The following is a 23,306-nucleotide window of genomic DNA, read 5'->3' on the forward strand; positions in this document are numbered from 1 at the left end:
AAAAAAGCTGGTCCTCCAGCAGATTTAAGTCCTAATGTACTAGTATGCACTGCATACTAGCACATTATGACAGACTTACCTGCAAACGGAGCCCTCCAGCGGAGAGCTGTCTTGGCTCCCCCCGGCGCTTTCATCTTCCCCCAGTGTTCCTTCCAGGTTTCCTATTTTCCCCTGCTTGAGTGGCCTGGCTGTGGTGATATCGCCGCGGCACACAGAGTGGGCTGTAAATGTAATCTGAGCTGCGCATGTGCGACTCAGATCACATTACCTGCTGAAAGGCAGGGGAGACACTTATGACAGAAGAGACCTCTATGGTCTCTTCTGTGATAAAAACCCTGCCTGTCAGCAGATTTTAAACATGCAGACTTTACTACCACTTTAATTGAAGAAGCTGAAGTTTGAAGCTGATTGGCTACCATGCACAGCTGCACTAGGTTTCGCACGCTCCAGTTTTAGTAAATCAACCCCTATGCGATCCATATTATGCATATCTTTAAAAAAAATTGATGCAATCAACTCTGGGATTGATATCAAGCTGTCAATTACAAGAAACGTCAAACCTTGTGTTTCAGGATTCTATTGTACATATTTGTTTTTCCCCACTCTCCTGATTTATGTTTTGGCAAAAATCCATTATGAGAGATAATCATTCTAATTCCAAGGTTGTTTTTACCAGACTTTTCGGAAACCAACACAGTAACAAGAATTCTTTTTAACCTCTGTCCGTAGGATGGAACTTCCTCTGAGACTTTGGGTATTCCTGACTATGGAGTGATAATAGAATTTCAGACTGCAGGAAATGGAGTTAATTTAATTTTAAGTACAGTAGAATGATGTGCAGAGGATGTCCCCCGAATGTAGTAATAAAAAGAGTGATGATAATGTCTTAGCAGCCAAAAGTGCTGGCCAAGCACGTTCACATTCTATTATTTAGTTTTGCTGTTCTTACATCTTTTAGTATCAGTGACTTAAGTCGGTTTATCTACTTGTTTCCCTCTTTTCGATTATAATTGGGCTTGAATTCACATAATATACGTATACCAAAGATAGCTCCACCAATCCTGTCAAAGTAATAAAAAGATCATTTTTTATTCATCCAGTGTTTTCTTGGCAAGAGTGGCTGTGGCCTTTGTAGTGACTAATGTATAATAATACCGTTTCCCTTTTGAAGCAATAAAAAAAAACATATCATACTTTCCATTGGAAGTATATTTACATTAAGCTGCCAGTGTTCCTTGTCTTTGAGCCTTGTTTCTTTTTTTTATATGGGAGTCAGGCTTTCTAATGCTTCATATGGCTCTACCATAAATATGTATTTCTATAAAACTTTTTCTTAGTTTAAGTGTTTTAAAAGGTGAAGTCCCTGGCTAGCACCATGTGACGCTGTCCAATTGTTGTGTCATGGTGCCAAGGTTGTTGTATAACTAGGAAAATTGGATCCCCATGTGGAATATGTATCTGCTGCCAAATATGCTTGCTGATTTGGTGTACTGCATTTACATTATGGGTCATTCTAGTAGTTTTTTGTGTTTTATATATATCTTATGAGTTAATATAGCTAAAGTGTCTTTACGAATGCAAGACACAACATTTCCTGCCCTTCACATGACTTTATCATACAGTATTAAATGTAGACTGTAGAAAACAGGAGGGGAATGACTAGGAGTAGCAACAATGGGGTAAACGGAGCTGGGTATTGATGAGCGATGGAAACTGGCTCCTGCACAGAGCCTCATTATTTTGTTTTATAAAACACACAGAAACGTGACATACTGCGGCTTTTGGTACCACCTAAAGCTTTAAGTGCAGAGCTGTGGGAGTGACTCTGCAGGCTCCACCCACTACAGGCTGCCAAAAGAAAACTGCCGAAGGGGACGGATACAAGACCAGTCACCCTGCACAAGGAGAGAGCGGCAGGGACCAGTCTGTATTACAAGAAACTCCTGCACAGAGGCAAAGTTGCATGCTGGACGTACTATTATTTCTTGAAGGGAAAAAAAACACATCAATATTTCAGTTCCAATTTCCTTTGTTATACTGTATACAGCCTTATGTTGCATATCTGTGTGTGAATCCATACTTTAAAAAAAATTATAATAAAAAATCGTTAAAATTTTGCCGCTTTCCCTCCCCAGACACTCAGCCCCTGTTTACATATATGCGATACGGGAACCAGCGCGATTCCAGTGCCTGTTCCCGCATGGCATCTCCCTTGCAGGCAGTTCACACTGCCCTCTGCGAACTGTGAATTCGGACAGGAATCGGATCATATGGGTGTGAACAGCCATGCGATCCGATTCCAGTGTGGGGGAAAGAAAAGGTTCCTGCACCTTTTTTGTGCGAGTCCAATGTGGGTTCAGACGTACAACTGCATAGCTGAATTCGCATTGCACACACATCGCATGTGATCGGCACAGCAATGTGATGTCTGTATTCGTGTGAACCCAGGCTAAGCAAACTTTTTTTCATCTCCCCCTTTTTCCCCCTCTGTTTCCTCCTACCTTTCATTTCTATATCTTTTTTACTTTTTTTCTTCTACCCACCTACTGGCTGCATCACTCCACTTACCTCCCTCACAGACTAAATCCTTCTACAAACACACACACACAACACACACTCCCCCTCTGACTCACATCCTACTCTCACTTCATCATTCTTCAGTAACATGAACTTGGCCATTTAATGAAAGTTTTAAGTTGAAGTGGAACTAAACCTAATTTGAAAAAAAAATAGTCAAGCAGCTTTTTAATGCAGAAGAGACCTGCTATACACAATTACCTGCCTGCTTGTGGTCTGCTATTAAATACACTTGGCGACTGTGCCAGAATACCTGACTCTCATGTGTATGCGTGGGATCACGTCATCCTCCGCTGGCCAATCAAGATGCTAAAAATCCTGCATGCAGAAGAACACCAGGGATAAGATGGCAGCAGCCAGCAAGGACTGTAACCACTGTATTACTGGAATTTGGAGGTGAGTATCTTGCAGAGTTTAGGCTTCGTTCGCATCTATGCATTTTTGGGCGTTTTTCTCCTCTAAGCCTCAGCTCTAAGGCTGCATTCACACTCTAGTGTTTTGAATCGCGGGCAGATTTGCCGCAAATCTGCCCGCGATTCAAAACACTCTTTTGACAGCGCTGATGTGTGAATGACAAATCGCAGGACTCGCATCTGAGATGCTATTCGTTTAAATGACACCTCAAAACGCGGTGCGGGTCTGCTGTGATTGTCGAGTGATAATTTGCAATGCAATCGCGGCAATCCGCATTGCAGGAATCATGATGCTCAAAAAAAAAGTTCAGGAGCTATTTTGGAGTGACTTGCTTCTTGCGATGCGGATTGCCGTGCGACAATCGCGGCAGACCCGCACCGTGATTTGAAGTGTCATTCAAATGAATGGCATCTCAAATGAGAGTCCCGCGATTTGTCATCAGCGCTGCCAAATCGTGGGCAGATTCCCGGCAAATCTGCCCACGATTTAAATCAATGTAGTGGGAATGCAGCCTAAAACGCCCAAAAAGACAAATCCCGTTCATTTCAATAGCCCCTGTTCACATCTGAGCATTGGCAGGGATTTTTTTCTGCCTCTAAACGCCCTGCATGTTAGCCTACATGTCCATGCATACACAGGCATTTTAAGGGTAACTTTACTTTCGTGGGGAAAAAAATAGCAAATAAAAAAAAATAATAATCTAGCATACATATCATATGTATGATATGTATCATCTGTAATTTTCTGAAAAAAAACAATCCAATATGGCTACCTGGAGGTGTCCTGTGCACAGATGGTGTACAGAACACCCCCCAGAAATGTCATTTCTTGCTTGTGTGATTGACTTACTGTTTTTTCGAGAAGTCTACACTAAGATACAAATCAGATCTTGAGCATTCCTTGCAACAAAAATTTCATTTTTGGTGTGGTACTTTCAAAAGGAAATCATGTCTAAAGGGATGCAGACCCTGCAGCCTTCCTCATTTAGAGCCCTACAGGTGCAGCAGTTGACTGATAATTTTAAAACCACTCCCATACAGATTCACTTAGCACTTGGACACAAACAAATAGCTATTCCTTCTGAAGGACAAAAGGTAGGAATCTGCAACAAACTTTGTTAAAATCCCGGAAATGTACATAGATCACCCAGAGGGATATTTTTTTTTCTCTCAACAAAAGTGGAGTTAATTTTTAAAGTAGTTTAGAGACAGAAAAAAAATCCACAGCTAGTGCATCCAAGAGCAGTGGCATTTTGGCAGAAAAAATGTATGGTGCGTGTAAATGCGTCTAAACGCGCGTTCATTATCATTCTGGCCAATGAAATGAATTAACACCCAAGCACTTGACGCACCCAAACATGTTACTAGCATTATTTTCTGCCAAGACTGGGCAACAAGAGAGTTAGCAAAACGTCCAGTGTGCATGAGGCCTAACGGATAATCCAAAAAATGTATTTGAATTTCAGAACTTGGCTGAACTTATTTTCATTAAAGCTGCTTTGGACTTTTCACCCCTGAAGATGAGTGGCAGGCTTGTTTAGCAGTGCAAAAAAAAAAGACAAAAGAGTCTTTTGCCAAAAAAAAAAATTTCTTTCCAAATCTTTATACATTTCGTAAAAATGAACAGCATTACTAAAATGACATGAAAGGGCTTGTTCATGCTTTTTGTCTTTAATTCTTGCTGGAAAACCTACTGTATCTTTTTAAACAACTAATTTTCATTCAGTAGGTTTACATCTTCATTACTACATTATGCATGGACAAAAAACAGTCATGGAAGATACCTGTCTTTAAAACTAAACTCCAGGCGGATATTAAGGCCCCATGCTCACTGGGGATCTTCTAAATGCTCTTCTCCTGGCAGGAGAAAAGCAGCTTCAAAAAACATGCCTAGATTACATTTTTGCAAATGCGTTTAGGCGTTCATTAATTTCATTGGCCAGAAAATGTATTTATTCTGGCAACTGAAATGAATAAACGCTCAAGTACATCTTGAACGCACAAATGATGAGTTTTTTTTCTGCCTCTAAACGCTCCTGCCTCTAAATCTTGTAAACGCCTGCTGTATGTTTGCATGGACACGTAAGCTAACATGGAGGGGTGTTTAGAGGCAAATAAAAAAAGTAAAACGCCTATAAAACAGGTGTTTTTGAGCTCAAGTGTGCATGAGGCCTAAAGCTGGCTATTACAAAAAATACCTTTGCGGTGGGATTCCATTCACACTGCAATGATTAAATTCTTGTTATTACTGGGGGAGGGGGGAATGGGAAATTGAGGAAGAGGCTGTATTACTACCCTATTACTTTTCCAATTCCATGTTCCAGCAGGCTTTATTGCTGTCCTTACCTCGCAGAACCTCTGGCCTGTAGGTGTTTCCTCAGTGTCATCAGGCTTTAAACCCTGAATTGTATGTGGCGGTTGCAAGTGTATGGCTGGGGTTGTGAGTGGCTTAGAGAGGGAAAGCGTTTTTTTTTTACAAGCCCGGAGTTCAGCCTTAAAAAAGAAATGCTAGAATTACACACTTTTAAAATCGTTCTGGCTTAAATGTGGTTAGGTCCAACAAGCTGTATGCCGCCTCCTAATTTATTTACATTCATACTCAGCATCAGGAGTGCCACTGTTGCTATATTTCCAGTACTCTGGCGCTGGACCTTTTACGTCTCAGATCCTGAAACTGAAAAAGTAATTTGCAGTCACTCTGCCAGAACCTCCTGTCCTCTTATCCAATCACAGAAGGCTTTGTATTATGGGATACTGTTCACAAATTACAAAGTGTTCTTTGAATGGACAGTGGAGGGGAGTGGCAAGCAGAGCAACTGCTGTATAGTAGAGTGCCTCTCTCCTGTCAGAGCACCTTGAGTTTAGCAAGAACTGCGCTCCCAGCACTCACTAAACATGTAAATAGTAAATAAAAGGGAAGTCCACAAGGTGGCATGCATCTCCTTGAACTGAACTCATTTTAAACCAGCAAATTGTTAAAATAATATAAGTTCTGGGGCTCTGTAAACACAATAAAGAAAATTATTTATTTCTTTAATAGGATTTTAAATGCAACTGATGTAAGTATCTGAAACTGACTTGGTATCAGTGCCTTGAAATCCCCTGTACAGCAGAACTCTGATGGGGAGAGGGAAGCCTGCTTATATTCTGACACAAACATGCTTAAAGAATTCCAAGTATAGATATTTGTATACATAGCGTGAAGTCACTGCCCCGCCTATCCACTTCATTCATTCAGAGAATGCTTTGCATTAAGTCACACAATTGAAAGCATTCTCTGAATAGTACCTGTGCTGAGGGTTCAGTCTTAAGTTTCCAGAATGCAGTAAAGCAGCCGCTTGACGTGGGACCCGGAAGCAATGGAGATCACTGGATGGAGTAGCAGTGTCTAGTGATTTCCAGTTTGCAAGGCCATTGGCAAGGTATAGTACATATACATTGGTCCAAGATGAGGTGGAGAGGTAGGATGGTGATGCCACGCTAGGTATGAAATATCCATACCTTGAATTTTTCTTTGTGATTGTCATGTTCATGGAGGCTGCCACTACTAAACTCGATTTGAGAATGAGAGTTCCCTGGCTATTATGCTGAAACATTGGCTTTAGTGTTCTCTAAGTTGCTGATATACAGTATCTCACGAAATTGAGTACACCCCTCACATTTTAGTAAAAATTTTATTATATCTTTTCAAGTGACAACACTGAAGAAATTACACTTTGCTACAATGTAAAGTAGTGAGTATACAGCTTGTATAACAGTGTAAATTTGATGTCCCCTCAAAGTAACTCAACACACAGCCATTAAGCTTTAAACCCCTGGAAACAAAAGTGAGTACACCCCTAAGTAAAAATGTCCAAATTGGGCCCAACTAGCCATCCTCCTTCCCTGGGTTGATGAGACTCGTTAGTGTTACAAGGTCTCAGGTGTGAATGGGGAGCATGTGTGTAAAAATTTGGTGTTATCGCTCTCATGCTCTCATACTGGTCACTGGAAGTTCAACATGGCATCTCATGGCAAAGAACTCTGAGGATCTGAAAAAAAAAAGGAATTGTTGCTCTATATAAAGATGGCCTAGGCTATAAGAAGATTGCCAAGATCCTGAAACTGAGCTGTAGCACGATGGCCAAGACCATACAGCGGTTTACCAGGACAGGTTCCACTCAGAACAGGCTTTGCCATGGTAGACCAAAGAAGTTGAGTGCACGTGCTCAGCTTCATATCCAGAGCTCGTCTTTGGGAAATAGAAGTATGAGTGCTGCCAGTATTGCTGCAGAGGTTGAAAGGATGGGGGGTCAGCCTGTCAGTGCTCAGACCATGCGCCGTTCACTGCATCAAATTGGTCTGCATGGCTGCGTCACAGAATTAAGCCTCTTCTAAAGATGATGCACAAGTAAGTCTGAAAACAGTTTGCTGAAGACAAGCAGACTAAGGACATGGATTACTGGAACCATGTCCTGTGCTCTGATGAGACCAAGATAAACTTATTTGGTTCAGTTGGTGTCAAGCGTGTGTGGTAGCAACTTGGTGAGGAGTACAAAGATATATGTGTCTTGCCTACAGTCAAGCATGGTGGTGGGAGTGTCATGGTCTGGGGCTGCATGAGTGCTGCCGACACTGGGGAGCTACAGTTCATTGAGGGAACCATGAATGCCAACATGTACTGTGAAGCAGAGCACGATCCCCTCCCTTCGGTGGCTGGGCCGCAGGGCAGTATTCCAACATAACAACCCCAAACACACCTCCAAGACGACCACTGCCTTGCTAAAGAAGCTAAGGGTAAAGGTGATGGACTGGGAAAGCATGTCTCCAGACCTAAACCCTATTAAGCATCTGTAGTACATCCTCAAATGGAAGGTGGAGGAGCGCAAGGTCTCTAACATCCACCAACTCCGTGATGTCATCATGGAAAAGTGGAAGAGAACTCCAGTGGCAACCTGCGAAGCTCTGGTGAACGCCATGCCCAAGAGGGTTAAGGCAGTGCTGGAAAATAATGGTCTTTTTATGTTTCAGTTTTAAGGATACCCATTGTTCTGAGGAGGGCAGCAAGACCACAGGCATTGTTTTATCCAGAGGGTTGGCCGCACCACTTAACTATAGACTAAGCCCCCAAGCACAGGAGATTTTCTGTGGAAAATAATGGTGGCCACACAAAATATTGACACTTTGGGCCCAATTTGGACATTTTCACTTAGGGGTGTACTCAGTTGTTGCCAGCGGTTTAGACAAATAATGGCTGTGTGCTGAGTTATTTTGAGGGGACAGCAAATTTACACTGTTATATAAGCTGTACAGCCACTACATTGTAGCAAAGTGTCATTTCTTCAGTGTTGTCACATGAAAGAATATAATAAAATATTTACAAAATTGTGAGGGTGTACACACTTTTGTGAGATATTGTACATGCAGGGCATGTATAGAGATAAGGAAATCTGACACTAATTTACAGCATGTTTGCGTGGGTCTTGGACTTAAGTTAAACACAACTGGGCAACTAACATTTTCTTTAGGAGGCCAGAAATGGCAGTCCCCATACTTCCCTCAAGACAATGTCCCTTTAACAGCAGGAAAAGACAGACTGCCTTATCAGTCTGCTTCACTGTCCAGTCAGTGGACAGCTTTAGTTACATTACTTACCAGTAGCAGGTAAGTTGGATTATGTAGAAATGTTGACTGCAATGCTACCATGTCCTCTCTCTGCTACTGAATGTTGGGCGCTGTAGGGGTTAAGGTCTTTGGGCTCAGCTGCTATAAAGATGATATGATGGAGACCTGCTCCCTCTTCCTCCATTGAGAAAAGATCTTTTACTGAATGCATTGCCTATAACACGATTCTGTGACTAGTGAGACTCTCCCCATTCACAAATCATGTTACAGGCAATGTGTTAGTGAAAGAACTTTTCTCAATGGAGGAATGGGCAGGAGGGGACGTGTCCCCATTGAATTATCTTTAGTGCAGCTGAGCCTGAAGACCCGAAGCTGGTAACCCCACAGCGCCGGAAGTTCAGCAGCAGGAGGAGGAGAACAAGCCACCCTGCAGTAAACCTTTCTATAGAATCCAGCAGCCTGCACATCAGGGGACATCTTTCATTACAGGTAAGTAATGTAACTAAAACTGTATAGAATTTTTTTTAACCAAACTTCAGCTTTAACTATACTGCAAAAATGTCACGTCACCATTTTGGCTTTGCAGTCCGGCAAGGCTGTGCATATTTTAAGGCTGCGGGGACAAAGTGATAAATCTTTTGGCAGATAAAAGTGCTCCAATATATGCAATGAAGCAGTGCATTTTGCTGATGGCTTGGAGCTGCTTTAAAGGAGAAGTACAGCTAAAGCTCATTTAGCTGTACTTCTCCTGTGGATCACAGGAGTGCAGTTTGTTCTGCACTCCCGTGACAGTCACAGAGCGGGTCCAAGCTCGGGAAAGATCACAACCATATGATCGGGATCCACCCACATTCCTGGACCAGCACTCGGCTTAGCCTCTTGGCAACCCACTGAGAGCCTGAGCCGGCCGATCCCGCCCCCTCCACAGCTCAACGCTCCAGTGAGTGCAGAGGGGCAGGACAGAGAGCCACTGGCTGACAGTCACCACCTCTCTGCTCATGGAGCTGTAAGGAGAAAAAAGTTTAACCCTGCGCTTACCCAACAGAACAGCAGCTCACACAACAAATAAGGATTTTGTCAAAATTAAAGTGCACAGACAAGTGTAGCGCTATAAGTTTTAAGAAGCTTATTGATGTAACTTATGTAAATTTATGAGAAGGAAAAAACGTCTATGTCGATCCACAATTGATTAAAAGTTTGACAAACTAACAAGTAAAGTCTCTGATGTTCCTCAGGTATTTCCTAGACTGCAAAAGACTGCTGTTAGTCCAAAAGGTATATAATTCCTTATTCACCACGTGGATAACGCATGCAGAGATATACATGTGATGGACCCTCCACATAGAAAAGAGTGAAGGCTTACCAGAAGGATTGAACTCATAGGAACGTACGTTCAATGAGTCAATCTAGCATGTATCGCCAACAGGCAATCAAAAGGAAGGACCTCCCAACTGGATGGCGACAAAACTCCAAACATATCCAGACTCCTGACGGAACTATCTTTGAAATGGATGGCAAACCTTCCCATAGATCATCCCGAGCTCTGCAGAGGCGCCGCATCCGCTGCCACCACCAGCTCTCCCTCAGCTCAATCTGAGATTGAGCTGAGGGAGAGCCGGTGGTGGCAGCGGATGCGGCGCCCCTGCAGAGCTCGGGATGATCTATGGGAAGGTTTGCCATCCATTTCAAAGATAGTTCCGTCAGGAGTCTGGATATGTTTGGAGTTTTGTCGCCATCCAGTTGGGAGGTCCTTCCTTTTGATTGCCTGTTGGCGATACATGCTAGATTGACTCATTGAACGTACGTTCCTATGAGTTCAATCCTTCTGGTAAGCCTTCACTCTTTTCTATGTGGAGGGTCCATCACACGTATATCATGGAGCTGTAAGGACCGAGCAATCAGCGGTGTTCGATTGCTCGGTTCTCAGTGTTAGAGCCAGTGGGGGACAGATGCAGCATTGGACCGATACTGCATCCAGCTAGGTAAGTATAATAAAAAAACGCCATTCCCATACTTCTCTTTTAAAAGACCTAGACAGATTCCCAAATTTCAGTCTTGTAAGGAAAGTATTATTCAACTTATCTCACTTGGTTTGCTTTTTGGACAGGGCCTACAAAATTGTGTTTAGCAAACTTTTCCGGTCGGTTATGTTCATTTTATCAGATGTAAAAAAAAAAAAAAAAGTAAATATTGCCTATGTAAGGCATAAAATAATAGGTAGCCTTTCCGTAGTCAAAAGAGTAATATATATATATATATATATATATATATATATATATATATATATATATATATATATATATAGCCTCCTTACAGGTACAGTGCATCTCTTGACAGTTTTTTAATTGACTGTTACAGTGATTACAGTGATCTCTTTACTGCATAATCTGCATATAAGACAATCATGTCTAGTTCATGACTGTTCTAGTTCAGGCCTTCTTGGTGATTTTTAAATACCTAGATTCTGGATTCAGAGATGTTAGATGACAAACAGGTTATTTCCTAATGTTCCTCTTCTATATTCTTTCTCTGTCTTATATTTTCTCCTTATTGATGACTGTGTCGACTCTTACATTTTACATTCTTTAATTGCCAGTATAAATGATTAAAGCCCAAACTCCTCCTAAGCAATAAGATAGTTATTGGAGGTAATTCTCCAATATACCAATGAAAGTGTAAATAAAGAAAATAATATTAGTATGACCTGTTGGAAGTGTTTAAAGACTGGAGTCGAAAAAGAAAGATATAGAACACTTTATAACATACTCTGTTTCTGACTAGCATGACTTTGGAATGCCATTGTTTGTCATTTGGAAATAGGGAGCAAGGGTTAATAAACTATTCAAATGAAAATTGCACAGCATAAATCATTTAAATACCTACAAAAGTAACTAAGGAAATGATATATATCTTTAATTTAGGTTTACCCAATGTTTAATATTTGAAATTTCATGATATTTACCTATATAAACCCTACTGTAAAACAATGAGCTTACTTTATAGATCCTTGTAAACTTACTTTATGTATCTTTATAACATTGTATACTCAATAAACTTCTTTTGACAAGGAAAATTGCACAGCAACACAGAAAATGACGGTTGGCAATATTGTATTACTTATAGTGATAAGGGCATCGTTATACAGAAAATGTAGTAATGTGGGATTCCTTTCTGCATAACAGGAAAATGTCACGTATTCCAGCCCTCAAATATTCCACTTGCCTTCCCGCATTTTGCAAGTGGAAAATGTTTTATGGCGAGTGCGGGCTGCCTCGGAGCGAGGGGGCGAGCACCGCTGGCAGGCGGGGTTGAATGGGAGCCGTTCTCCCAGCAATCGCCCATGGTAAGAGAGGGGAGGAAGAGGCGAGCTGGCCCGATCAGCACAGTGCGGGGATTGCCTGCTGTAATGGCTTTCATTTGAATTGCCACCCATAGCGGTCACCCACAGTCCCGCCTTCTGACCCAGCACCTGTGACAGACAGAACATGTCCCGGCATTGGACCGGCGTTCTGTCTATCATTGGCGCCAGGTTAGGAGGCAGTACTGTGTGTGACTGGCAAGTCAAATGAAAGCTGTTATGCCCCATACACACGGTCGGACATTGATTGGAAATTCCGACAACAAAATCCATGGATTTTTTCCGTTGGCTCAAACTTGTCTTGCATACACACGGTCACACAAAGTTGTCGGAAAATCCGATCGTTCTGAACGCAGTGATGTAAAACACGTACGTCGGGACTTTAAACGGGGCAGTAGCCAATAGCTTTTGTCTCTTAATTTATTCTGAGCACGCGTGGCACTTTGTGCGTCGGATTTGTGTACACACGATCAGAATTTCCGACAACGGATTTTGTTGTCGGAAAATTTTAAAGCATGCTCTCAAACTTTGTGTGTCGGAAATTCCGATGGAAAATGTGTGGTGGAGCCTACACACGGTCGGAATTTCCGACAACAAGGTCCTATCACACATTTTCCGTCGGAAAATCCGACCGTGTGTACAGGGCATTACAGTGGGCGATCCCCACTCTGTGATGATCTGGCCGCCCTCTCTCTTCCTCTGCACAGGTCATGCTGCATTGGTGGGCAGTGGCCACGCTGCAATGATGGGCACAGGAGAGGCTGCATTGGTGGGCGCAGGTCACACTGCAGTGATGGGCACAGGTGAGGCTGCATTGGTGGGCACTGGTCACGCTGCATTGATGGGCACAGGTGAGGCTGCATTGATGGGCACAGGTGAGGCTGCAACGATGGGCACAGGTGAGGCTGCAACGATGGGCACAGGTGAGGCTGCAACGATGGGCACAGGTGAGGCTGCAACGATGGGCACAGGTGAGGCTGCATTGGTGGGCACTGGTCACGCTGCAATGATGGGCACTGGTCACGCTGCAATGATGGGCACAGGTGAGGCTGCATTGGGGGGCACAGGGGAGGCTGCATTGATGGGCACGGGTGAGGCTGCATTGATGGGTACTGGTGAGGCTGCACTGATGGAGTTGTTCATATTTATTTTTGTAACTTAATTCTGCATAAAACATTTAAGTGTCATTTCAGGAGATAATTTATGAGGGCGTGTTTAGGGGCGGGGCATGGTAGGGGTTGGGTGGGGCAACTGGTGGCGAGTAACCCTTAAGGCATGGCTAGTAGCTCAGGACTTGAAATTTTGAACCCTGATCTATTCTATAGTGAGATTTACTCCATTAGAGACAAGTTAATATAATACATGGTCACAATTTAAATTGAAAAAGATAAATCTGTCAAGTTTAGCTGATAATAAATGCCACTGTTCAGAGATGAGCAATACCGCATCCCAGAGTGTCTAATTTTGTCTAACAGAGGGTAAACCTCCGTCCTGGCCCCACAAAGCAACTTGATGATTTCCAGTACTGTCCTTAACGGTTGAATTCCTGCTGTTTACCCCTCTAGGATCAAAAAAGGGCCAGTAATTAACCACTTCAGCCACGGAAGAATTTACCCCCTTCCAGAGTGACCAGAGCACTTTTTGCGATTCGGCACTGCGTTGCTTTAACTGACAATTGCGCGGTCGTGCGACGTGGCTCCCAAACAAAATTGACGTCTCTTTTTTCCCACAAATAGAGCTTTCTTTTGGTGGTATTTGATCACCTCTGCGGTTTTTATCTTTTGCGCTATAAACAAAAAATAGCGACAATTTTGAAAAAAAAAAGCATTATTTTTTACTTTTTGCTATAATAAATATCCCAAAAAATAATTAAAAAACATTTTTTTCCTCAGTTTAGTCCAATATGTATTTTTCTACATATTTTTGGTAAAAAAAAATCGCAATAAACGATTATTGGTTTGCGCAAAAGTTATAGCATTTACAAAATAGGGGATAGTTTTATGGCATTTTTATTAATAATTTTTTTTTTTACTAGTAATGGCGGCGATCAGCGATTTTTATTGTGACTGCGACATTATGGCAGACACATCGGACATTTTTGACACATTTTTGGAACCATTGTCATTTGTACAGCAATCAGTGCTATAAAAATGCATTGATTCCTGTGTAAGTGACACTGGCAGTGAAGGGGTTAACCACTAGGGGGCGGGGAGGGGTTAAGTCAGTACTAGGGAGTGTTTTCTAACTGTAGGGGGGATGGGCTAGATGTGACACGTCACTGATCTCTGCTCCCGATGACAGGGGGAGCAGTGATCAGTGACACTTGTCACTAGGCAGAACGGGGAGATGCTTGTTTACATCAGCATCTCCCCGTTCGTCCTCTCCGTAAGGCGATCGCGGGTATCCCCGCAGCGATCGAGTCCGCGGGACCCGCAACCCGACTCACGGAGCTCCCAGCTGGCGCGCACGCAATGGCACGGTGGGAAATTCAAATGGGACTTACAGGTACGCCCATTTGCCCAGCCGTGCCATTCTGCCGACGTACATCGGCGTGCGCCGGTCGGGAAGTGGTTAAACAGGGGGAATGAACTGTCTGCATTGCCTCAAAGCACCCAGTTAGATTCTCACTTTCTCCAACATCATTTCTCAGTGCAGGTTTAAAAGAGAGGTAGGGTTTTTTTTTTTTTTTTTTTTTTAATCATACTTGCCTCGGTGGATGGAGCATCAGACCGATGCTGCAGCTGTCCCCTGGCATCTCTACACTGAGAACCGAGCCACCGAACACCACCAATGGCTCGGTTCTCACTCCTCCCCGAGCAGAGCAATGCTGTCAGTCAGCATCGCTCCTGGTCTGCTTCTCCACGCTCATTGGAGCGCTGAGCTGTGGAGAGGCGGGGAGAGGCCATCACAGTGGCTCGCTAAGTCTGCCATCAATCAAGGCAGCTGGCGAATCCAGACTTGGACGACGCGCTGCCTCAACTGATGGGAGTGATGTCAGCGGAGAGCGGACTTCAGACTGCTCTCCGCTGAAAATGGGTCACAGGAGTGCAAAACGGATTGCACTCCTGTGACCCTTAGGAGTAGCCCAGCCTAAAAAGCTTAGGCTGGATTTCTCCTTTTAATGAGAATAAATTTTGCTCTTAGTCTTCAATATTCAATCTTAAATTGTGTTAATCACAAAGGATTACTTACAAAATATTGACATTTTTAAATTTTTCTTGGCCTAACTTTAGCTTGTTTTATTCCTTTTGTATAGTATCAAGCATAGTAGAGATCAGAACAGCCTCAAGCCAGAAATATCACACGCAGGCATTTTTTTTCATATTGCACCTAGCCAACATGACGCCGTTTTTTAAGAGGAGAGCACTAGGCTGCACACCAGAAATGCAGAAACATCCGGGAGTTTAATGAGCAAGCGGTAAGGATACGCAGCGCACACAGGCAACCTCCCACTTGAGACCATATGCAGTTGTATGTGTGCTGCTTGTCTTTACCTTTTGCTCATTGAACTCACTAGATCTTTCCAAGTCGCTGGTATGCAACCCAGTTATTAATCCGTGTGCAGAACTTGAGGGGAGGCGAGCTCCTGGGCTTCGGCACCCAACTTGGCCTGTCTAGCCATCATGACATCTTTATCAAAACATTTTATAATTACCTTAAGTGTAAAATTAATTTAAATATACTGTACAAGGGTTTGATTTATTAAAAATGGTACATAAATCTAAATGTAATGCAACAGTGTGTCATGTAATTTAGGCTTCAGGTTTTACTATAGTAATGCAGCATGAGAGGGGTTAATTGGAGCGCTAGCAAGGAGTACGTCAAAGATCTGGAGACTCGGATTGTTGTGCATTGTGTTGAGCTGCATACTGGCTTTCCAGCATGTTGTTAGCACAGGGTATTTTAACCTAGCTGCAGCAAATAAGAAGTAAAACAATTAAGTTCTGCAGTCATATCGGTTCTATTTATAGGGCTTTTTGCAGTGTCCCTGGGGAGGATTGGAGTCTGTTGTTGCAGGATTTTGATGTTTTGCAGTCTCCCTCTCATGTTTTAGAATAAGTTAGGTGGACAAGGCTACAGTGATAGGGAGAGACTTGGCTGGAACTTGGATTGCATATTCACTGTGTACTTTTTAAAGTCATTCAGGATCAAACAGAATAAAACATCAGCTATGGGAATTTACCTGGCAAGGCATCGGGGGGTGTGTACATGAGATCCAGAAATGGAAAATATAGATACTCGGCGGGCAGGCAGTGTTCCTGCATCAATATTGCTAAGGGGTGTATTTATTTTTTTTAAAAACAGCTTTTCTTCCATCTAAACTTTGTTTAAATTCATTCTGTGCAAAAGGGCAAAATCAAATGTTCTAAAAGCTTAATTACTTCAGATCAAATGTGTGAATGCAGAAAATACCACATTCTGCCCACTAGATGGAAACGAGGAGCATACTTATTATGCATACCTATACATATTCTCCATCTGCAGAGCCTCATCAGCCTGAACATTTGATTTTGCCTTATTTGCTCAGATATGTTCTCATGCAGTTTTAATGCACAACAGCTATGCATTTTTTTCATAAATACACCCCTGTTTGTTCTTTACCAGAGAAAATGTTAGTACATAATTTGTGATCTGCTTTTGATTGAAGGGACAGCACTATTATTGAATTTCTGGTTTAATAGATGGCAATGCTATTTCCTGTTTGGCGAGACCACAGAGGTTATTGCTCTGCAGATTCTCGCAGCTGTCGAACCAGTTGTTTTCCTTCCAAAGAAGCATGTTCTGCTTGGTGGGAAAGTCATTCACTTCATTATCTCTACTTTCAAAACAGTTCCACCATGGCAGGAAAAGGGTGTGAAAAAAATGCCCTTGCTAGTATTTGTCATGAAGACTTTTGTGTCTTTTGTAGCGTGCTGTGCTGAATGATGCAAATAAATGTTGCTTTCTATTTGTTTCCAGGACAATGCATGCACCAGGTGTATGTCAAAGTGCTGTTTTGGCTGCTTTTGGATCTATGAAAAATGGCTGAAGTGCTTGAATCAGGTAAAGTACTTGCTGTCTGTCTTCATCCCTGAACACCTGATATCTCATTTAAAGAGAACATTAAACCTTACAAAAATGTATACAGAATAATGAAGGAGGGGTTGAAAAAGAGTTGTCAAATTATACACATTGTGGTTAACCAACCTGTGTATACCCCTTCATTATTTCACACGATCAGAAGAAAAGACGATTACACACAACTGACCATAAACCATAAAAAAGAACACAAAAAACAATGTAATTTTTTATAAGGACAGCAACATTACCAGGCCATTTTTCACTGCAGTAATAGTTTGGCTGACAATTACTTGTTCATGCAGTACTGAACCCAAATTAACTTTATATAATTTTTAAGACAGTTAGAGCTTTCCTTTGGTATTTCATAATCACTAAAATTTGTGTTTATTACTATAAAAAGGAAAAACCAAACATTTTGAAAAAAAAAAAAAAAAACTTGTTTCCTTTACTTTATAAACCAAATCAAATAAAAATTCCAGGACGACCCCCAAAATGACCCTTTTTTAAAGGTAGACACTAGGGATGAGCCGAACACCCCGAAGCCCCCCTCCCCCCCCCCCCCCCCGGGCAAAAAATTCTGCAGAACACACGAACACCATTAAAGTCTATGGGACACGAACATGAATAATCAAAGGTGTTCATTTTAAAGGCTTATGTGCAAGTTATTGTCATAAAAAGTGTTTGGGGACCCGGGTCCTGCCCCAGGGGACATGTATCAATGCAAAAATTTTTTTTTTAAATGGCTGTTTTTCCGGGAGCAGTGATTTTTTTTTAATGCTTACAGTGAAACAATAAATATGAAATATTCCTTTAAATATCGTGCCTGGGAGTGTCTATAGTATGCCTGTAAAGTGGCGTATTTTTCCCGTGTTTAGAACAGTACCACAGCAAAATGACATTTCTAAAGGAAAAATTGTCATTTAAAACTGATCACGGCTGTAGTGAATTGTCGGGTCTCGGCAATATAGATAAAACTCATTGAAAAAAGAGCATGGGATCCCCCCTCCAGTCCATTACCAGGCCCTGGTCTGGTATGAATATTACCAGGCCCAGGTCTGGTATGAATATTAACCGCTTCCGGATCAGCCGCAGTTTTACTGTGGCAGGTTGGCTCCCCTGCGCGAAGCCACGTAACTATACATAACTAGCCACATAACCACGTAACTGGATAGCAGGCGTGTGTGCGCCCGCTGCATAGCGGGGGTTCCGATGCTCGTGGCCGACAGTCACGATGACCGCCGGCCACGAGCGATCGTGAGCAGGAGACACAGAACAGGGACGAGTGTGTAAACACACACTTCCCTGTTCTGTTCTGACATGATGTGTTCCTATTAGCTAGGAATCACGATCCGTCACTTCCTCTAGTTAGTCCCATCCCCCTTCAGTTAGAATCACCTCCCAGTGAACACAGTTAACCCCTTCACCGCCCCTTAGTGTTAACCCCTTCACTGCCAGTGACATTTTTACAGTAATCAATGCATTTTTAATCGCACTGAACGCTGTTTTAATGCCAATGGTTCCAAAAATGTGTCAAAATTGTCCGATGTGTCCGCCATAATGTCGCAGTCACGATAAAAATCGCAGATCGCTGCCATTACTAGTAAAAAAATTAATAATAAAAATGCTATAAATCTATCCCCTATTTTGTAGACGCTATAACTTGCGCAAACCAATCAATGTATGCTTATTGCGATTTTTTTTTTCTTCTTTTTTTTACCAAAAATATGTAGAATACATATCAGCCTTACTGAGGAAAAAAATATATTTTTTTAATTTTTGGGGGACCTTTATTATAGCAAAAAGTAAAAAATAATGCGTTTCTTTTCAAAATTGTCGCTCTTTTTTGGTTTATAGCGCAAAAAATAAAAACCGAAGAGGCGATCAAATACCACCAAAAGAAAGCTCTATTTGTGGGGAAAAAAAGGACATCAATTTTGTTTGGGTACAACGTTGCACGACCACACAATTGTCAATTAAAAAGGACGCAGTTCCGAATCGCAAAAAGTGCTCTGGTCAGGAAGGGGGTAAATTCTTCTGGGGCTGAAGTAGTTAAGGGGAACCCCGAACCAAAATTTTTTAAAAAATTTGCGTAGGGGTCCCCCTAAAATCCACACCAGGTCCTTCGGGTCTGGTATGGAAATTAAGGGGAACCCTGCATCAAAATTTTTTAAAAAATGGCGTAGGGGTCCCCCCCAAAATCCATACCAGACACTTATCCGAGCACGCAACCTGGCAGGCCGCAGGAAAAGAGGGAGGGATGAGAGTACTCCCCCCCCCCCCCCCCCCCTGAACCGTACCAGGCCACATGCCCTCAACATGGGGAGGGTGCTTTGGGGTAGCCCCTCAAAGCACCTTGTCCCCATGTTGATGGAGACAAGGGCCTCATCCCCGTATTCCTTGCCTGGTGGTTGTGGGGGTCTGCGGGCGGGGGGCTTATCGGAATCTGGAAGCCCCTTTTAACAAGGGGACCCCCAGATCCCAGGCCCCCCCCGTGTGAAATGGTAATGGGGTACCATTTCACAAAAAAAGTGTCAAAATGTTAAAAACCACAAGACATAGCTTGGGGACAAGTCCTTTATTAAAAAATAAAAATGTCCCACAATGTCCATTCATCTTCTTATATCGATCCGCCGACGGACCGAAAAAAAGAAAAAAAAATCCTCCACCGATCCGCCTCCATGGGAGGCTCCCGCTGTGTGACGCTTCGCCTTTGATGCCATGCCTATGTTTTTATTTTTTAATAAAGGACTTGTCCCCAAGCTGTGTCTTGCCGTTTTTAAAATTTTGACACTTTTTTGTGAAATGGTAGGGGTACATTTGTACCCGTTACCATTTCACACAGGGGTGGAGGTCGGGATCTGGGGGTCTCCTTGTTAAAAGGGGCTTCCAGATTCCAATAAGCCCCTCGCCCGCAGACCCCACAACCACTGGGCAAGGGTTGTGGGTATGAGACCCTTGTCCCCATCAACATGGGGACAAGGTGCTTTGGGGGGCTACCCCAAAGCACCCTCCCCATGTTGAGGGCATGTGGCCTGGTACGGTTCAGGAGGGGTGGGGGCGCTCCCTCGTCCCCCCCTCTTTTTCTGCGGCCTGTCAAGTTGCGTGCTCAGATAAGGGTCTGGTATGGATTTTGGAGGGGACCCCTACGCCATTTTTTTAAAATTTTGGCGCAGGGTTCCCCTTAATTTCCATACCAGACCGGAAGGGCCTGAAAAAAAATGCGCCACTTTACAGGCATACTATAGACACCCCCAGGCGCAATATTATTTAAAGGAATATTTTATTTTATTGTTTCACTTTAAGCATTCAAAAAATCACTGCTCCCGCAAAAACGGCAGTTTTTAAAAAAAAATGTTTGCATTGATCCATGTCCCCTGGGGCAGGACCCGGGTCCCCAAACACTTTTTATGACAATAACTTGCATATTAGCCTTTCAAATTAGCACTTTTGATTTTTCATGTTAGTGTCCCATAGACTTTAACAGTGTTCTGGCGGATTTCGAATTTGCCCCGAACACCGCATATTGTTCGGTGTTCGCAGAACATCCAGACATCCAAAGCTCGGCCCGAACTTATGCTCGCCCATCCCTAGTAGACACACCAAGGTCTGATTTATGCCCCTTTTTTTTCTAATAAAGAAACATGCTTGTATTGAGGGGGTTAAAACACAGAGCTTGGTTAATGGTGTACTAGATACAATAATGTATGGGTCATACCCATAGGGAGGAGGAGGTGGTGAAAGGGGTTAATGTACAGGTCACATAAAGCGGGAGAATGGAGATAAGGAGGTTAATGTGCAAGATGAGGCAATAATAAACTGATCATAAAGAAAGATTGGAGATCAGTTGTGCAGAATGGGAGGGTGTGAAAGGGTTACAAAAAAATACAATTTAGTAGTCCAAGTAAAATCCCTTGCATTGATCTGCTGCTGATCCATTCATTCATAGAATGTAATTGATTAAATACTACTTCCTCCTTTCCTTCCTCCAATGTAAGATGAATGGGATGGTTGATATTCTGTCTCTATCATTTAAAATACACATATGATAAAAATTATAGACCCTTCATTTCTTTGGAAGTGGGAAAACTTACAAATCTGCGGAGGATCAAATGTAAACTGTAAGGCTCGGTTTACACTGGGGCGACTTAGTCGCCTCATTCAATGCAGTGGAACCCCTCTAATCGGAGCGACTCAGAAAAAGGTACCTGCACTACTTGGGGGCGACTTCATTTTTATTATTAAAGAAGTCATTTGCAAGCTGCGCTGAAGTCGCGCTGTACGTTGAGGCTTCAAAGTCGGGCAACTTTGAAGCCGCCCCAGTGTGAACCAAGCCTAAATGTGTAAGGCTGTTTCAGGTGAGATTGTGTAACATAGTATTATAACACAGTGAAACATAGTAGAATTACTTTATTTAGTAAAGAATGACAGCTAACATGAAAATCTACAACTCCCAACTGGTTATACGTGAAATATTACTACTGGATATTGATCTTTATCGTTTGTGCAATTTATTACTATGTTTCCCAAGAAACTAGTCAGATTCTTCCTGTAGTTTTAAAAGTCCAGTACCGTATATACTCGAGTATAAGCCGAGTTTTTCAGCACATTTTTTTGTGCTGAAAGTGCCCCCCCATGGCTTATACTCGAGTCAAGCACTTTTCTGGTGCAAAGAATGACATTTTATGAACCAACTTTGGGGCCCCGTATCTCGGGACCACTTGGTGCTAGGAACCCCAAATTTGGTGTGCAAACCCAGTGGAACTAGCACTATAACACATACAAAGCTGGGGTTCCTAGCAACAAGTGGCCCCGAGATATGGGCCCCAAATTCGGTTTGGAAAATGTCATTCTCTGCTGCAGAAAAGTGCTTGACATTTTCCGAACCGACTTTGGGGCCTGTATCTCAGGGCCACTTGGTGTTAGGAACCCCAGCTTTGTTGTAGTGCCAGTTCCACTGGGTTTGCACACCAAATTTGGGGTTCCTAGCACCAAGTGGTCCCGAGATACGGGGCCCCAAAGTCGGTCAACGATGTCCATCTGCAGCAATGTCATTTCGGGACCCTTTGGGTCCAAAGAGCCCAAATTTTGCAGCTAGGGGGGCATCTAGGAACCCTCAACTACCAAGTTTGAAGTTCAGGGGACCTATGGCTGCAAATGGGCACAGTGAGGCATGCAAATGGGCATTGTTGACCCTCTTTTCCACTTACAGTAGCTGCACATTTCTCACCCTGGGCTTATACTCGAGTCAATAAGTTTCCCATTTTTTTTGTGGTAAAATTAGGTGCCTCGGCTTATATTCGGGTCGGCTTAAACTCTAGTATATACGGTAAATATATCCACCTGCTTGGTTAAAACTCTGTTCCAGTGGCGGTCGCTATACATCTGGAAAAGGTGTCACTTTCACAGCATAAGTCTAGAAGTGCTGGGTGCAGGCACGGTGCATGTGATGTCAATAAAATCCTCAACAGACGTATGTTGTTCATTTTAAATGAATGTAAAGTTATAAAATCTCCCCAAAACAAAAAGGTAATATATTGCAGCTTACCATTCGTTCAATGTAGTGGCTGCATTCGTTTTCATTTTTAAGGCTAAGAATCTTTACAGCAATTACAGAAAATACCTGTTGATTTTGCCAGAAATACAAAGGGAGGGGTTATGAAAACTGGAGCAGCTGTGCATGGCAACCAGTCAGCTTCTATCGTCAGCTTGTTCTGTTATGCTTTGAAAATGAAAGATAGAAGCTGATGCACATCCGCCCAAAATTCTGGCAGCTCCAGTTGTGATAAATTCCCCTCAGTGTCCTTGTCACTGGAACTGGAAGCAGAAACAAAGTTATGTGTAAACTACTAAATCTATCACCCCATATGTAATGGAGATGAACAAAGACAAATATGTATGAAGTCCAGCCTAAGTTACAGCCATGGCTCCCTTTTATAGATACAGTGGAGGAGTGAGTATAGCCATCCGGGGACATGAAGTGTTGTTTGCAAGATTACCAGGTAAAAATAAAAACCTCAACCATTTAACACTGACAGGGGCACTTACAATGGTCAGCTTTTATTCATGTACAGTATATAAAACCTTTATCCCAAAAGGAAAAAAAACTGATGTACCTGCTTATGAAGTGTTACAGTGGTTGAAAACCCTCACATATACCCAGTGAAGTGACTGGCCTCAGGTGATACACAGAGATGAAACTAAGCCTTCTACATAAGTTGTACCTGTTTATCTGCTGCATTCTCTTCTCTGTATCCATTCAAAGTTCTGAATTTTTAAAGCTTGTCTAAAAGTTC

General features: G+C 42.7%; 1 protein-coding gene across 3 annotated transcripts in view; it reads left to right on the plus strand.

Annotated features, from left to right (window-relative positions):
* The window catches only part of SLC44A3 (solute carrier family 44 member 3), a 225,516-nt gene that overhangs the window by 148,705 nt on the left and 53,505 nt on the right, over window positions 1-23,306 (plus strand). For all 3 annotated transcript variants that reach the window (XM_073593076.1, XM_073593073.1, XM_073593075.1), the window contains one exon: window positions 16,912-16,995. In XM_073593076.1, coding sequence (XP_073449177.1) covers window positions 16,912-16,995 — 84 coding nt within the window. The remainder of the gene's footprint in view (window positions 1-16,911; window positions 16,996-23,306) is intronic.

Source organism: Aquarana catesbeiana, linkage group LG07 (genome assembly GCF_042186555.1).
Source record: "Aquarana catesbeiana isolate 2022-GZ linkage group LG07, ASM4218655v1, whole genome shotgun sequence".
Taxonomy (NCBI): Eukaryota; Metazoa; Chordata; class Amphibia; order Anura; family Ranidae; genus Aquarana; species Aquarana catesbeiana.